The 18788-nt window shown below is 33.8% G+C and overlaps 1 protein-coding gene across 1 annotated transcript; it reads left to right on the top strand.

The window, feature by feature from the left end:
* The first annotated feature begins 607 nt into the window (after positions 1 to 607).
* LOC100376066 (TBC1 domain family member 20-like) lies at positions 608 to 14762 on the top strand. Its single transcript, XM_002736113.4, has 9 exons — positions 608 to 1026; positions 4065 to 4253; positions 5349 to 5426; positions 5988 to 6082; positions 6398 to 6489; positions 7826 to 7927; positions 8898 to 9039; positions 9610 to 9794; positions 14143 to 14762. Exons 1-9 carry the CDS (start codon positions 936 to 938, stop codon positions 14363 to 14365), a joined length of 1197 nt encoding a protein of 398 aa, XP_002736159.2. The 5' UTR covers positions 608 to 935; the 3' UTR covers positions 14366 to 14762.
* The last annotated feature ends 4026 nt before the right edge of the window (positions 14763 to 18788 follow it).

Below are 18788 nucleotides of genomic sequence, written 5' to 3'. Positions count from 1 at the left end.
ATTGCCACACGTAATTTTGGAGTTACCAAGAGAATACCCCCCTCCCCCGGTACTGTGACTATTTTGCTATTTTCTTTATTATTAAAGTTGTTTTCAGGATTTTGGTGGAGTGAACTGTATTTCAGTTTTGTTTTGTTTTGAATCATAACATTACATAATATCATGTTAATTTAATCTTAATATTTGTTTCCTCTGTAATGTATTAGCTTAGTTTGTTTTATTTTATCTATTTATATTTGTTGTAACCTTTTATTCCTTCTTAAACTTTTGTAACCAATGCCAATCCCTCCCAGGAATGTGTAGGTGTTAATAAATTTATTATAATGCTGGTTCTGAATCTAAGGCTGAATATGAGCATGAATCTGAGGCTAGCTTTACACGCATGATAGAAAGTACCCTTAGCTTAGTCAATATTTGTCTATCCGATTCGAGTATAACTTGTGTAACAGTGGATTCTTCTTATGAACTTATATGTATTTGTAGGTGGTTTTAGTGTGATATTCGGGAAGGGAGGGGGTCTAATAATCATTATTCACAAACATTCATATCAAGATCGTACTCCGTAAGTTACAGGCGCAGGCACGTTTCCCAGCGTGCACTTGTCAAAATGTCAGCCTTCACTGTGTTTGACGTTTTCACACCTCTTCTCCTTTTTAAAACGTAAAGATGTTTTATCGGCGTTTGTAAGAAACGTTCCCGTGTTCATCGCTGTAATCTGCCAAATCCTGGCGGCCTCCCGGGTAATGTCAGTTTGGTTCTGTAAAAATAACGATCAAAGACGATATGTTTTGCGTGAGCAGATAATAATTTATTGTTTTTGAGTAATAACAATTTTGAGTCACAGCCTGCCGACATCCAGGATTTTTATTTCAAGCCTTACAGTTATCAATCCAAATAATTTACTTGTTCCTGTTCGAAGTATCACATGATAGTCTATGAATTCAACCAGAAAAAGTAGAACTTTGACAAAGAAGAAGCCCAGTGACCATCTATCGCCGGCGACGAGAGGGGCTTCTCCGTGCAAAAGTAGGTGCTTAGAACTTGGTTCATCCCTTAAAGCATTATTGGGAATATTTAATTAATGAGTCACATGCGTTCCAAATTATTGCAGTCATGCACCAGTCATTATAGCCCGGCTTCTTTTTAGACGTTATGGCTTTGGTCCGTTTTGGGCCCAATTAATTAATCAATCCTAGACGTTACGGACCTGAACACGGTGGTCGATCGTTTCGCGTTTATGCCTTTCTATGGTTTGTTTGTACATGATATCAGGGAGCTGTAATGAGTACAACCATAAAACTACAAACGGGTTTGTAGTTCCATGGTACGACAAATGTACAACTTTAATACTCACAGCATATTGTCCAGTGGTGCAATTAGGATTGGGATATGGTCAATTTATTTAGCATGACAATTTCCGCTATTGCCTGCCGTTGTGCAAATAGCTTGCCTATTTCCACCCCTGGTAAATAATTATCATTTTATCATCCTAACAAGAACAAGCCAAAAATGCATACATACCTCTCACCTACCCCGAACCCTATCGGGTAACCCCAATTTTGCCTTTAAAAAGAGAAAACAAACAAAAAATCATTTTGACTTTGTTCGAGATGGCGAACAAAAATGGCAAAAAGTTTGCTCATACATCAACTTATGTATACCACATGTCAATTAGTTGATTGTCTTGCTTCTGAAAGTTACTATTATATTGGCAGATTTGCTGACTGGAAAGAGACATATAATTCACCCAGCTGCGAGGCAAATAGCCATTCTGTTCTTTTTTTTAAGTAAAAAATGAGGTAAATTAACATTTTTCACTTGGGTGACACGTGTCAAAATACCCACGACAATTGAAATGGTAATAAGTGCAGTGAACTGATCACTTAACCACAGATGTCACATTCACCAGTTAAGGCTTTTCAACATAGTAGCATTAAAAAAATATATTTTCAACTTGTTTATTTTAAATTAATTTAATTGTTATATATATTTATTTACATGAGAAAGGTACAACAGTGGGGTAACTGTGTAGTATTTATCACCTGACTCATTGTAGTCTAGTTTGCATTTGAATTGCCAACACATTATAGGCAACACAAATGACACAAAACTAACTCACTGTGCATAGAAACTCATGCAACAAATGCAATCAAAAATGTACAAATAACCAGTTTATTTTATTCACACAACTCACCATGGAAACTTATTCCAACATAACCACATATATGCATCTTTCGAACTTTGACCCAAACTGAAATGTATTTTCTTTGTCAGTGGGCCGTACATGCCATGTACATAGCTGTCATTCAACCTAAATACAAAGATATTGAGTTAAATCGTAAAAAATGTCCTAAAATACAAACAAAATATGTTGCAGTACATTTTATTTTTAGCTCCGCTGTCGACTTTGTTGAGCGGAGCTTACCATATGAGTGATTGTCCGTCGTCATTGGTGTCAATGTTTTACCTTTTAGACTTCTTCTTGAAAACTACAAGCCTGAATGCTTTGATACTTGGTGTGGTAGACCTCTCTGAGATTTGTTCATTTCATGATGATATCTTCAATTCTCTGATTTTGGTGAATATTTTTGTAATTTTTGGTAAAAAGTGATATTTTTGACTTCTTGTTAAAAACCGCAAGTCCAATTGCTTTGATATTGCATATATAGATGCTACATGTGGACCTTTCTGAGATTTGTTCATTTCGTGATGATATCTTAAATTCCCTAATTTTGGTGAATATTTTTGTAATTTTTGGTAAAAAGTGATATTTTCGACTTCTTGTTAAAAACCAAAAGTCCAATTGCTTTGATATTACATGTATAGGTACTACATGTGGACCTTTCTCAGATTTGTTCATTTTGTGATGATATCTTAAATTCCCTAATTTTGGTGAATATTTTTGTAATTTTTGGTAAAAAGTGATATTTTCGACTTCTTGTTAAAAACCAAAAGTCCAATTGCTTTGATATTACATGTATAGGTACTACATGTGGACCTTTCTCAGATTTGTTCATTTTGTGATGATATCTTAAATTCCCTAATTTTGGTGAATATTTTTGTAATTTTTGGTAAAAAGTGATATTTTCGACTTCTTGTTAAAAACCAAAAGTCCAATTGCTTTGATATTACATGTATAGGTACTACATGTGGACCTTTCTCAGATTTGTTCATTTTGTGATGATATCTTCAATTATCTAATTTTGATGAATATTTATGTCAGTTTTGGTAAAAAGTGATATTTTTTTGAATTCTTGTTGAAAACAGCAAGTCCGATTGCTATACATACTATACATATTGTTCATTTTCTAATGATATCTTCTGTTGAAATATGCAATGCTAACAGCGGAGCTATCTCAGCCGACTGGCTGCTTGTTTTTTTATTTTTACTTGATATGAACACTACTTTGAAAATTATTTGTACCACGGCTGAAACAATCGCCCTGTTCAAGGATGTTGCTTTCAGAACAAGGGCCATAATATCAACTGGGGCCGAAAAGAAATCATACATTCCCCATACAGTCCCTGCTCCCCTGATTCCAATTCATTAGTCTGTAGTTTGAGATTGAGGCAAATCTTTGTGAATTTAAATATATTGAAATGCTATTCAAGAGCATTAGTAACCCTCATCTTACCAGCCCCATGTACTTTTACATTTCCTAAACCAGATAAGGGCTAATGAAAGTCAAACAATTAAATGGGAAGTCAGATGATCATCAACATTTGGGCGTGTTTAAGTCGTTTAGTACTTATTTCTCACAATTTGTGGATCAGTATCAATGCTGTATCTTTTTTATTTTTTTAAAGATATCGTACACAATGTTAGCTTAGTATTTCCTCCCATAGAGTACGTTGCATGTTTATTTTGTCCATGGTCCCAAATTGTGTAGCAATACACAGTGGATTCGCAAAATATCTAAAAAATATCAAAGATTTTGAAGAGAAAATAAATTTTTGGTGAGCAAATCTGCAAAAGTTTGCTTGGCAGACCAGATAAGAATCTTTGTTGTAAATTGTAAAGAATAGGCAAGGTATCCATAATTTCACTATGTTTGTTTTTGCAGTTGATGGTGACTCTGGCAGAAAGATCAAATTAGCTGCCATCCATAAAGCTTTACTGTCGGATCCAGTAGATGTAGCCACATTGCGCAAACTTGCCATCAGTCATGGTGGACTACTGAATGATGAACTCCGAAGAAAGGCCTGGCCGAAATTACTAAACGTAAATGTTTTTGAAATTCCACCCAAACCAGGTAATTCAGCTTCCACTTGAATTTTCAAGATATCAAGCTTACTGCTATTACGTTGAAGTATCTTGTAAGAAATTGGCTTATGTTAGTTGCTCCACCACATTGTTGTTACATTTTTTGCTGTTACAGTAAATCAATGTACAATTTCTGTCGCTATGTTGAGATTGTCGTGTCAGTCGATAAAATAAAACACCTTGAAACTGGAGTCTTTTTGTTGTTCAAGTAAAATTGTCTGGCACTGGTGATTTGATGAATGGATTTTAATGTGCAGTACTTTGTCACATCAAAGAAAACTGATAAAATATTGCATTGTAATTTTGATGTGATCGCAGCAGAAATGCATACTCGTAAATCCTGACAATTTACTCAATTGTCAGAATGAACTTCCACCAAATGGGAAAACATAGATTTCTCGAATACTCAACAGGCATTCAAAACAAAAACAAACTTGCGACCCTGTCAATGCATAGTTGGCCACCATTTTGTTTTCAGAACCTTGTTATCAGATTAACAAGTTTATCAGGTATAGTGGTACTTTTGGTGACCTAGTATGTGATCAATGAATACGATAACACATAATTAGATGCCATTTTTTCACATTGAAAATTTCCTGCAACTGCACTCTTGAGAATGGTGAACAACTCAGAATAAAGTAAAAAGTTTATAATCATTGTCGTATATGAAATGTTAATATTTTTAATAACAAACCTGATTTGTTTTCGCGCACAATCAGATATGACCTCCATGAATGTCAATCCTCTGAATAGTTAGTTACATTGTACTGGCAACTGACAACAAGATATTCTTGTCTGAGTTACAAGATGAGATTCTGCCAGTCTATTGTTGGAAATGTGTTTTAAGTGGCGTGCATGGAACTCTGTGCCAAGAATTGCCATAGCCAACTTGTATTTCATTTATTCAGTATACAACAAATGTTATATTGGGTCTTACGCTTCTAATGTAGCAAATACGGTACTGAATTTTATGAAATCTGAACATTTATTCCACCAGATTTTGTATCGTGTCACTCAAGAGATACATTCACTAGATTACCGGTATATTAATTCTGTTTATCTCCCATAATATTCTTGATATTAGATGCAGACGTAACCAGTCATCGCGATTACCACCAAGTTGTACTAGATGTGAACCGATCATTAAGGAGATTCCCACCAGGTATGTCGTCCTGGTCTCACTTGGCATAATGAGTCTGAGATAAACAGACAATTGAGATTCTGTAATTCCATTATTTGAAGCGTAGCCCTATATGCTGAAAAGATTGTTTATTTCCAACAAAAAGTCAGCAGCATTATACAAGTAGCAATGTTGTGTGATTAAGGTTATTTTGATTAAAGTTAATGCTAAGGCTGGCCATAGACCTTAAAAGACCTTAAGGTCTATGGGCTGGCCACATTAGATAAATTTTATTTTGAAGAGATGCTTAACCACACTTTTCTCATGAAAACAGGATGGAAATTGTGTACGTTTCCATGTGAATGGAAACTGAATAATATGATGAAGTGGAAGACTAAATTAGGAATTTATGATAATTTCAACATGACAAGTTTGTCAATTGTTGGCCAATTAGGCATTCAGCTGTGGGTAATTTTTAAAAACTCTAGCGCTTAACATATTGCCTGAACCAACTGAATTGGACCTCACTAAAAATGCATCTAAATTAGTAAAACATGGAAATCAAACATTTTATTTCAAATAGATTGTTTGTGTTTTTGTCAGGGATGCGAAATGATCAGCGAGAAGTGCTACAAGAACAACTCATCAACGTCATTGTCAGGGTTTTGTTGAGAAATAAACAACTGCATTATTATCAGGTATGTCTGCATTACATGACTCCACAAACATCTTTCATCAATGAGATTTTTTTCTGTCGCTCGCTTGCTTTTGAAGTTGCTATCAGAGGATTATGAAAATATACAAAGCTCAGAAAACGTCACAGCTTGCATGTATGAATTTTAGAAAACAATTTTTGTGAATTTTAGAAATAATTGTTGTGAATGCTCAATTTTTGAAAAAAAAATTAACTAACCAAAAATGTTTTTCTTTCTTTTAATTATAATTTTGTGAAAATTAGTTTTCAGTGTACAAAGTACAACCTTTGACCCGTTCTATTTTATATTGTTTGTCAGGGATATCATGACATCTGTGTAACCTTCCTACTTGTAGTTGGACAAGATTTAGCATTTGCTTTGATTGAAAAATTATCAACCCATCATCTGAGGTGAGCATTCAATGTCTTTGTTGCAAGTATAGGAGAACATACTTTGTACGTATGTACATTAACTGACAGTCGTTCACACCCAAAGATACAATAATTTTCTTGCTATTTTTTATTGCCATCATGTATGTGTCTGCTGTTAATTAAATGTTATATGAGCAACATGGTACTGACAATATATAGTGATCATGTCTTTGATTACACTCCATCACAATTTTGATTGTCAATCATATCACATCATGTCTTTGACTGTAATTCCTGTGATTAAAGATGGTCGACTGACATCAGGCAGCCCTCAATGGATAAATAGAGTGCAAATATTTAAACGTCTATTTAAAGGTTTCTGAAACAGCTTTTAGCTAGATACATATATATTCTGATAAAATAGTTTCTGCTATTTTATGTGATGTTTCGTGAAATTTTTGTCATTTTGTAAATTTATAAAAATGGACAAAAAATAATAATTATGTTTCTTTGTTTAGAGCCTTTATTTTAAAGCCACAATAGCTGTAACTGATTTTTATTTTTAATAAAACATTTCTTGTGTCATTAGTTTCGATTTTTAGCAGCCATTACCAAAATGTGGACACTCAGAACTAAGCAGTACGCTGTATACTGACATTGTACATTATATCCCTTGGAAGTAGAAAAAGATGGCTGCAGGGTTGCATCTAGGTCTCTAGAGGGCGCCATCTATTGAAATCTATTTTCTCAGGTCCTCATATTGTGGTACAAGATGCCAATTTATTGGGGGCCCTGGGCAAAATGTCAAGATATTGTGGGGCTAAGCCTTGCTTTGATAGCGCCTCACTGAAAATGTATGTGTTATATCTGATTTCTATAGTTCCCATCCCATTATCTAGTTATATCTATAAAAATCACAGCTGTTGCTGCTTCAATAATGGTGCCAAAATAAATCATAATCGTGTAAATGTAAATCAAATACATCCCTGATCCATGCACATCATCTTTTGTCTGACATGTGCATGTAGGTAGATCATTCTATAGTATCTATGATAAAATTATTAAAGGCTGGCAGTCGTCGTGCCGCGTCCTGTTCGATATGGGACTCATAGCGACGTATACAATGCGTGTAAAATATATGTTTATTTACATGAAGTTTGAACACGCGCTGCGCGACGACCATCCTGCTTTAAGCTTATCTTAGCAGTGTAAAACAGTTTCAAAATTGTTCTGATTATGAACACTGAGGGCACTGTCCAATTTCATACATGAGCAACAAGGGTGAAAATTCTACATTGAGCCTGTATTACGTTCATTTGAAATCTCTTGTTCTTCACTATTGGTCATTTAACTATTACTGTGTGTCATCTGGCAGAGATTTCATGGACCGTACAATGGACAGTACAAAACATATATTAAACTATTTACTACCTATCATTGGAAAGGCTAACCCTGAACTCAGAGAATTTATGGACAGGTAAGTATTGGATGTGAATGAATGAATGAATGAATGAATGAATAGTGGCTGTATTTTGGTGATATTTGACAGTATTCTACTTAGTTAAGTACTATAGAACTTTATTATTATTATTATACATCTGTCACTGTAACGCCTTAAGTTACAGCATCCCATAATTTTGTGGTATTTTACGGGATATTTTCATCCTATCATATTAGGAAATGCAAATTCCAAATATGGAATGATAGCGCATAAGCGTGCTCTAATAATAAAAACAAACATGGCTGCCACCAAAGTTTCACCAGACTCCACACAAACAAGTTTGATGATTCTGTTCTAAATATTTTGGTTTTTGGCATTTCCATTGTGTATCCTTAGAAGAAAAAGATGTATAATAATAAGGTTAATATGAGAATACCTCAAAATATGCATTCAGAAAGTACGTCACGCATTGACGTCCGCTGCACGTCGGTCGATACTCCATCTGGTACTGTCTTCATGCATACTTTGAGGTATCCTCGTAATAACCTCATAGTACTTCATAATCCGCCTAATTATAATTTATTTGTTGTGCACAAAGTAATATTGATGATACAATGTGATGCGACTTGTATGTGGTATTAATTCTCAAGGTGCTTTACGTTTACACAGTTCATCTTGGCATCTAACCAATGCAAATTATTTTCTCCTAGCCCATGGACCAAGATAAAGTAGTTATTAATACATCTGTGATATGATAATTAGCTTCAATGCTTGAATGGTTTTCTTGTGGACTCGAATACCATTACCTTTTTACGTGCTTTACGTTTCAGGTTATTTTCACCATGGCTGACATTTTGTTTTTAAATTTGATATATAGTCAGACTGATTCATTATCAGTAGGCAGTGTCAAGAATTAATCACCAGTGTAGATTAAACATAATTATTTAATAATAATTAATTAATCAGAAAGTAACTTTATTATTTTTCATTATTTTAAACATTCCAGGTCTACCGTTGGTACAGTATTTGCCTTAGCCTGGTTGATTACGTGGTATGGCCACGTACTGAGCGATTTTCGTAGTGTTGTTCGGTTGTACGATTTCTTCTTGGCCTGTCATCCTCTCATGCCTGTTTACTTAGCAGCTGCAGTAAGTCTTTAATTTAATAATTAAAGTTTTTTTTTATCTCTTGAGACTGGCGAACATTTTTAAATTAAAAATCAAATTAAAGTTATATTTTGAAACATGATGTGAAATCTTTTTGTCAATCATACATTTTTGTTCCAGTGCCTCACAAAGGATTGGTTGTGCGACATACTAGGTTTACTGCTTGTGTAATTCCCTGTGATGATGTGTCTTCCATTGTCTGAAAACTGTATTATCTCCAATAGAAGTGCACATAAACTAAAATGTAGTGTTTGTATGTCAAATCATTAAAAGCAGACGCTGACATTGACATTGACATATTTACATGTGCTGCTAATAGAGCAAATATGGTACTTTTGAATCATTTATTTGGGCAGGTTAGTCAGCATTTAATAAATGGGATTTAAAATGTTCCTATACTGAATTACACTGTAAGCAATGACTCTTGACTGAAGTTTGTACAAAGTCAAGATCAAACCAGGCTCATCTTATTTGCATCGTTGTACTTTGTGATCCAATCCAAATAGTAGACATGTTATCATTTTTCGTTGTAAAATTATTTCTTAATTTCAGATTGTGTTACATAGAGAGACTGAGGTGCTGAGTGGCGAGTGTGAGATGACATATGTACATAGTTTACTTTCTAAAATACCGCAAGATTTACCATTTGAAAACCTTATAAGCAGAGCTGGTGATTTATTTGTACAATATCCGCCGACAGCATTGGCGAAAGAAGCACGGTTACAGTATAAACAAAGGTAATTCATCATGGTTGGTTTCATGATTTGTGTCAAAGTGGTGACATACAATACAGCATCTTGTCCTATTCAACATAACATTTGTCACACAAAATAAGCCTGGGTAATCATATGTCGCGTATTTATTCCAAGATGTTGGTCAATACCTGTAGCTATTACAGTAAGTTGTGTCCATTTGGTTTAATATAAACAAAGAAAATATTTAAAAAAATGCATAAAAATGTTCAAAATAACATTTTGGTGAGAGTAATGATAGCGTTCAAATGGTTAAGGGGATTTAACTGAATTTATGCCGTTTTGGGACTGAAAATGAACTGTGTTGGGACCTGAACAAAGTTGAATTGTTTAATATTTGTTTAGCTTTGTATTCGTGATTTTCACAATGTTTAGACATTTTCTACAGTGACACAGATGAAAAAAATAGTTTAGACATTGAATTTTCAAAATTTTTATTTTATAATTTCTAATAACATCATATATTACTAAAATTCTGTCAGGGAATCACCATATGTTAGTCATTTTTCAGTATTGCACAGGGTCTCTGCATCTTACCATATTAGGAAATTAATTTAATTCCCAATAAAGAACAATTACAATAATTGTCACTATTTTGATTTTTGGATAATTAGTGGATTTTGTTCAAACTCATTCTTTTTTTGACTCCCATGTGCGAAGCACATAATGGGAGTCTTTGCAGTTAGTGTGTATGTGTGTATGTGTGTCCGACTGTTCCACTGCTATCTCAAGAACCATACATCGGTTTTTGATGAAACTTGGTGCATAGATGCTCTGGGCTAATGCGCAGATTTGATTAGGTTTTGGTAAAAATCCATGCTCGTTAATTACCTAATTTGCATGATAATTAGCTAATTTTTAGCTGTTCTATGACTGTTCCACTGATATCTAAAGAACCACTCATTGGATTTTGATGAAACTTGGTACATAGATGCTCTGAACATATGTGCAGATTTGATTAGTTTTTGGTAAAAATCCGTGCATATTAATTATCTAATTTGCATGTTAATTAGCTAATTTTTAGCTGTTCCATGATTGTTCCACTGATATCTAAACAACCACTCATTGGATTTTGATGAAACTTGGTACATAGATGCTCTGAACATATGCGCAGATTTGATTAGTTTTTGGTAAAAATCCGTGCATATTAATTACCTACTTTGCATGATAATTAGCTGATTTTTAGCTGTTCCATGATTGTTCCACTGATATCTAAACAACCACTCATTGGATTTTGATGAAACTTTGTACATACATGCTCTGAACTAATGCTAGGTTTTGATTAGTTTTTGGTAATAATCCGTGGATACTAATTACCTAATTTGCATAATGATTAGTCAATTTTCGTTTTTTCCACTGATATCTCAAGTACTAATTATCACATTTCAATGAAACTTGGTACATAGATGTCATATGACACTGCACAGACCTGATAGTTTTTATGGTAATATCAGTTCATATTAATTACCTAATTTGCATAATTAATTAATTTTCAGCATTTGATATAAGTACTAATCATCACATTTCAATGAAACTTGGTACATAGATGTCATATGACACTGCACAGACCTGATAGTTTTTATGGTAATATCAGTACATATTAATTACCTAATTTGCATAATTAATTAATTTTCAGCATTTGATATAAGTACTGATCATGACATTTCAATGAAACTTGGTACATAGATGTCATATGACACTGCACAGACCTGATAGTTTTTATGGTAATATCAGTACATATTAATTACCTAATTTGCATAATTAATTAATTTTCAGCATTTGATATAAGTAGTTAGCATTACATTTCAATGAAACTTGGTACTTACATACTCAAGGACTATGCAGAGATTGATTGTTTTCGATAAATATTTGTGCATATTAATCACCTAATTTGCATAATTAGTTAATTTTCAGCTTTTCCACAGGTATCTCAAGTACTAATCATCGCATTTCAATGAAACTTGGTACATAGATCCTTTAGGACTATGCAGAGACCTGATTAGTTTTAGGGTAAATAATTGTGCATATTAATTACCTAATTTGCATAATTAATTTTCAGCTTTTCTACTGATATCTAAAGTACTAATCATCACATTTCAATGAATCTAGAATTATGCAGACCCAATTAGTTTCCGGTAAATATTTGTGCATATTAATCACCTAATTTGCATAATTAACCAACTTTCACACTGATATCTCAGGTACTATACATCACATATCAATGAATGTACATGGATGCTGTAGGACAATAGACAGACCTGAATAATTGTGGGTTAAAATCTGTACATATTAATTACCTAATTTACATAATTAACCAATTTTAAGCTTTCACACTGATATCTAAAGTACCGTAAAAACTCCAAAATTTCGGCCGGTTTTAAATAATTGGTTTTAGAAATGTGACGTGTTTTTAGAGTCAAAATTAAGGTGCATTTTCGGACGGTCGAATTTATCAGAATAGAAATCAGCAAATGGAAAAATGGGGATGATAGACAGTGTGCTTCATTAGTTTTTAAAAAATGCAATGTCCGTCAATTGACGTAAACTTCCCCATGTTTCACGGTAAAAGCAAAGGTTGTGGCAGAGTTGTAACTCAAAATCTAAACAAAGTCATCAATCAGTGAGTATTATGACAAGCAAAGCAAAACAAAACATCAAGACGCGGAGAAGAGGTCAGCACAAAACTAATAGGTCAAAAGACAAAGCTGTCTCGCACTACCTAGGAAAACTTGCGAATGTTCGAAGTACAGGTACCCATTGGACAAAAGATACATTGAAGTTTAGCAAACTATCTCCCCGACCCAGTGCAATGTATCTGGTTAGAATCAAAGCTCACGTGTCCCTTATTTGAGGGACCAGATTCTGCCGTAAATTTGCCCTTGGATTAAAAAATAAAATGGGATTTAAGAAAATAAAATGGGACTTTTAAGGTGTATTTTGGCGTCATTTTTCGGACATTTCAATCAATCCTGCCGGCTAAAATAGAGTCTAAGTTTTACCGTAGTCATTGACGTCTGTCTATTCAAGAGTACACGTGTATGATTTTTATCGTGACTAGCGTGAGCGGGTAAGCTTCCTTTCGAGAATGAGCTGTTATCACTGTGAACAACGTTAAATTATTCTTCAGATGACCAGTTTATTTTTTAAAAACAACTAATTTTTTTATTTAAAAAAAAATCATGCCGTTTTCGCATCAAAATCCAAGCCAAAATATCGTACTACAACATCAATCTCTTCCGCATTGCGTTCAATAACATTAACATATTTAAATAAGCTATGGTAATTTGAATACGTTGGCATCATCCAGCTTTTTGATTGGTTAATTAGCGATTTGACCTATTTGACCTAAGAGAACATGGCGGATATCCTACAGCATCAAACGTTTATACGAGACCGGAATCATTCGCTTACGATGAAACTAAGTTGACTTTTATTTGTATTTCATAACCATTCAACAAATTTATTTTGTGTACATTATTATAATCACTACTGAGTACGGTAATAATCAACAATTCAGAAACGCAGCATGCCAAGATTTTTGTGTTCGTTTTTATTTGAAACTTCGTTTATTTAGAATATATTTTCGTTACCAATAAAATAAAAATCTCTCAGTCAATCAGAAACCCGGATTCATGCCTTCGAGGAAGGTCCCGTTTGAACGCTCACATCGTTTTTTTTTTTCGTTTGGGGGAAAACTAAAACTGGTCGCAATTTTCGAATAAGAATGAGTCGGCAATTTTTAGTGGAGTCGAAAATTTGGAGGTAAATAAAACACCGAAACCCGGCAAATAATCAGGCGTCCGAATTTTTAGAAGGGTCGAAAGGGTCGAGTTTTTACGGTACTAATTATTCCATTTCAATGAAACTTAGTACAAAGATGCTCTAGGACAATGTACAAACCTAATTAGTTTGGGGTAAAAATCTGTTCATATTAATTCCCTAATAAGCATAATAATTCATAATTTTTTGGTTCTAATCACATTTCAATTAAACTTGGAGACATAGATTTTCTGTTACATTGCGCAGACCTCATTAGTTTTACACTCAAATCTGGTCATATTAATTTTCTGATTTGCATAATTAGTTTTCAGCTAAGTAATTTCGAATTATATTTAATGTGTCTCCAATACTTCTCAGCACATGGGAGTTCTTTCTAAGCTTTCTTTGATTAATTATTTTGCGCACTCTTTGAATCAGCTAACTTAAAATAATAATAATAGCTCTGATCAAACAAAATCAGAGAAATCTTCCATTAATGTTGTGGAGTACAAACAAATGAACAAATTTAAAATACTGGTAATTCAAATTTACCAATCTCACTGTTTTTTTTCAGTTCAACTTTATCCAAACACGACGAGTTTGAACAGACATCCCTACGACAGAGACCAGACACAATACTGAGACAGAGAAAAAAGGGCAAATTAACGACGAGTCAGCTGAAAGATATCAACAAGAAAGAGCACAGTCCAGTCGTGAAGGTTGCTATATGGGCAATCACTGCATCGGTTGGTGCCGCACTGTTTGCTGTCTTGAACACTGCAGCTGAATGGATGTGATTCTAGTCAGACTTTGTGAATTTTTCCAACAAACTAGGGAGTATGCACATTTATATGCAAATTTTACACCTGTTTGTTTTTGTTGTCCAACGTAAATACTTGTAATAATGAAGTTTTGATTTATTATTGCCATGTATTTGAAATTTGTAAACATTCATGAATTTGATAATGACAGGTGTAAAATTTGCATTAAATTTAATAATGTGTATTTATTCATTAAATGCATCAGATGCCAACAATTGGTCATTGCACAGCTGTGAAGTATTATTCTTCTATAAATGACCTATTTTAAGAATAACCACATGTGCGATATTGCATTGGTATATAACCAAACATTTTTTCTGAAATAATTTAAGAAAGATGCCAGTATACACACTTCTAATGTGTTTTTTTTATTTCTCACACATGAATCACCTTGCTGTTGGTCTATTTATTTTTATGGTGCCTGCATTTACTTCTTGTTGTAGTACCAAGGATTTATAAAATAAGCGTATGCAACTTTTATATCTAATTACAATAATATGTGCTGTGGGTACTTGTAAAGGGTTGATAACGTAAACATTTATGTGCAAGATTATACACAACAGTAGACTCAGACTCGCTCATTCACATTTTTAGCATTTCTAGAAATGTCCGTTTTGATTTTTTTTTTTTTTTTTAACAGTCTCACAATTTATGTGATTTCATATTTGGTTCTTCATATATCATATTACATCAGTTGCAAACCCACATCTTATGGATGCTTGGTATAGTATAGTATGACTCATACTGGTAATTAGTCCCCGTTCGGACGCAGTCCGAAAACGGGGACTTATGTTTTGCCCTGTGTGCGTCCGTGTGTCCGTGCGTCCGTGATCACCTGTATCTCGAACATGCATGGACCGATTAAGTTCAAACTTCACTCATACATCACACCTTATATGGGACATATGCACATGCATTTTTTTCATGATCCGATTAACGATAGCCGAATAGCGGCCATTTTAAGGCCGACAATGCATCAAAATCGCACATTTTCACCATTCCGGACCCGGATCTCAGTTATGCATGGATGGATTTTGTTCAAATTTGGTACATACATTAAACATAATAGGACCTTGATGCACGTCATTTTTTTTGTTGGATCGGGTTCGAAATGGCCGACTGGCGGCCATTTTGTTTTAAAGAATTCAGTTCTGGATCCGTATCTGAGACATGCTTGGATTGATCGAGTTCAAACTTCACACACACAAGGTACATCATGTCACAAATATGTATGTGCATTTGTTTCATGATCTCATTAACGATAGCCAAATGGCGGCCGCTTTAAGGCCGAAAATGCATTGAAATCGCACATTTTCACCATTCCGGACCCGGATCTCAGTTATGCATGGACGGATTTCATTCAAATTTGGTACATACATTAAACATAATAGGACCTTGATGCACGTCATTTTTTTTTCGGATCAAGTTCGAAATAGCCGACTGGCGGCCATTTTGTTTTAAAGAATTCAGTTCTGGATCCGTATCCGAGACATGTCTGGATTGAGCAAGTTCAAACTTCACACACACAAGGTACATCATGTCACAAATATGTATGTGCATTTGTTTCATGATCTCATTAACGATAGCCAAATGCCGGCCGCTTTAAGGCCGAAAATGCATTGAAATCGCACATTTTCACCATTCCGGACCCGTATCTCAGTTATGCATGGATGGATTTTGTTCAAATTTGGTACATACATTAAACATAATAGGACCTTGATGCACGTCTTTTTTTTTTTCGGATCAAGTTCGAAATGGCCGACTGGCGGCCATTTTGTTAAAGAATTCAGTTCTGGATCCGTATCCAAGACATGTCTGGATTGATCAAGTTCAAACTTCACACACACATGGTACATCATGTCACAAATAGATATGTGCATTTGTTTCATGATCTGCTTAACAATAGCGGAATGATGGCCATTTTAAGGCCGAAAATGCATCAAAATCACATATTTTCACAATTCCAGAACCGGATCTCAGTCATGCATGGATGGATTTTGTTCAGATTTAGCACAATGTGTTGTACATATGCAGGTGCATTTCGGTCATGATCTGCTTTGAATGTATATGTCACTCAAATATGAACGGAACGGGGACGTGTCATTGACAATGACTTGTTGACAGATAGGTTAATATAATTTCTAATTAAGACACTGCTTGTAGTAGTTACTGTGGTGTTATTTTAACGACTTTGGCAGGTTTTTTAATGTACCTAACCAACTATCCATGCAGGAAAGTAGGTAGTTAGTTTTGTAAAATAATACAATTGAAAGAAACAAACTTTAAAGTTCTTGTATTTGAAAACCTGCCACTGTGAACAATTCTTGTCATATAATAGAATGCAGGGCCTCCTATGCATATCATTACCTGTACATTTACTGCAGAGCACAATGCTGACAACCCCTTTTACTGTTAGATACTTCTTTTACTCAAATAGTACAGTTTTTTTTTCAATGTGAATCCAGTTTTGGTGTTGCATATTTCACATACCATATATGGTAATCTATTGTATTCTTCAGGCAATGTACGTTATGCAATTATTTGTAGTATGGATGTGTAGAGTCAACAATATTGTCATTTCAATAGTTAAAGGGACACATGCCGTATCTGTTGACAGTAGTTTTCAATTTATATATATATATATACACGTAGTGCTTATGTTAGTGTGCAATACTGTTATTTTTTTTTTAGCTACGCATGAATGAAGCTCACTAAATTAATGCTTGATGATTGATTGTGTTCAAGTATTGATTACACTATCCACACTATAACAAAACTCTTCAATGTGGCAGAGTTACGTTAGCACTATATACAGCGAGTCTATGTTGACTGGTGGAGATCCTGCAACAAAGATTTGATACCAGTGACCATTCAACAACAATAACGTAATATATTTTTATTTAAACTCTGTATATGCTGTTGTGAAGGAACAACTACGCTGTTTTTACTGTATTTGTCGTTACGAACGCTTCTCTTAGAATGAATGTGTGAGCTGAAAATTATGACACTCCTGGAAGTTTAGAAATGATAATTATGTAAATTATTTGTACGGATTCTAATAGAACAAATATGGTTATATAAATATACAACTGATTATATTACTACCCGGTAGTCATAATTTGATTGTGTTTGGTCCTTTGTTATGGTTACAGGTAACCAGTGTTGAGTTAAAACAAAAATCATGTTTGAAATAAATCTTTGCTGAATATATTACACAATGTGATTTTTGGTTTATATGCGCTTATATTGTATATGGCTTCTAATAGAGCAAATACAGTATAATTAACAGTATTTTCATCATCAGTGCAAAGTTATTCATATATTGAATTAAAAATAAAAAAAAATTTAGTGTTTTACTTTTGTAAATCTTACAAACTGTGCAAGTAGACTCATTTGATACACAATAGAATATTTAAACTTTGAACAGTGTTTCATAAATGTGTATTTTAAACTCTTATAGTTGTCTTTGGTATACTTTGTAGTTTTTTTAAAGAACAAAACTTATTTTGCTAACTGCCAGTTGATTGGTAACAGGGCCATGTAACAGGATATTAAGAAAGATTTCAAGTAAACTTTGGGGTGCGTATATACCGATATATATTGCATATGCATGTAGTTGGCATGATATTGTTGTTTATAATTAAATAAATGCTGCTCCGACTGATAAATATGATATATAGAAGATAATATTTGGTAATCGTAGTCCTAAATAACTATTAAAAATAGCTAGACGTTTTGAGCAATGGCTCTTTATCGATAGCATAGAAGAAAGTGTTATAACGTACAGGTAGAACATAGGAACGCGCATTTATTTGTTCTATTGTGGAATTTTTTGTGATTCTAACTTATAGTTCATGCGCGTTCTTACGTTCCTATGTTCTACCTGTACGTTATAACACTTTCTTCTATGCTATCGATAAAGAGCCATTGCTCGAAACGTCTAGCTATTTTTAATAGTTATTTAGGACTACGATTACCAAATATTATCTTCTATATATGATATTGTTGACCATTTTACCACTATTTATTGTACATGTATTTCACATGAAAAAAAGTAGTCCTTTTTATACTGTCTTTTTAAGTCAAACTGTTGACCGAACAGTTGACAAATTTCACCCTCAGGCTATCAAATTGTTCTGATGTTGATACCAACAACTTATTTTTTACTGATAAATAATGTCTTGTGCATGCATGTGCATGGATTAGTATCTAAGCAACCGCCTATCATTGTGATGGACTATGTTCATTCATTTGGTTTGTACACTTTATTTTGTCAGTAGTATTATGGGATATCAAGTGCAATGTAATATGTAATAATATAATTTATTTTTGTTTTTGTTGTAAATGTTTTAATTATGATGATTCATAATATATAAATCTATGCTTGTGATTTGTCAGT

The sequence above is a fragment of the Saccoglossus kowalevskii genome, chromosome 6 (assembly GCF_978046115.1).
Source record: "Saccoglossus kowalevskii chromosome 6, keSacKowa6.1, whole genome shotgun sequence".
In the NCBI taxonomy this organism is placed as follows: domain Eukaryota; kingdom Metazoa; phylum Hemichordata; class Enteropneusta; family Harrimaniidae; genus Saccoglossus; species Saccoglossus kowalevskii.
The sequence above is the reverse complement of the archived record's forward strand: the minus strand, read 5'-3'. Positions and strand labels throughout refer to the sequence as shown.

Excerpts from the sequence above, each read along its gene's own strand:
- LOC100376066 (XM_002736113.4), top strand. The coding sequence starts at position 936 with ATGAATTCAACCAGAAAAAGTAGAACTTTGACAAAGAAGAAGCCCAGT. Across the intron at positions 4,254-5,348 it reads TGAAATTCCACCCAAACCAG|ATGCAGACGTAACCAGTCAT; the intron begins GTAATTCAGCTT and ends TCTTGATATTAG. Across the intron at positions 6,083-6,397 it reads AACAACTGCATTATTATCAG|GGATATCATGACATCTGTGT; the intron begins GTATGTCTGCAT and ends ATTGTTTGTCAG.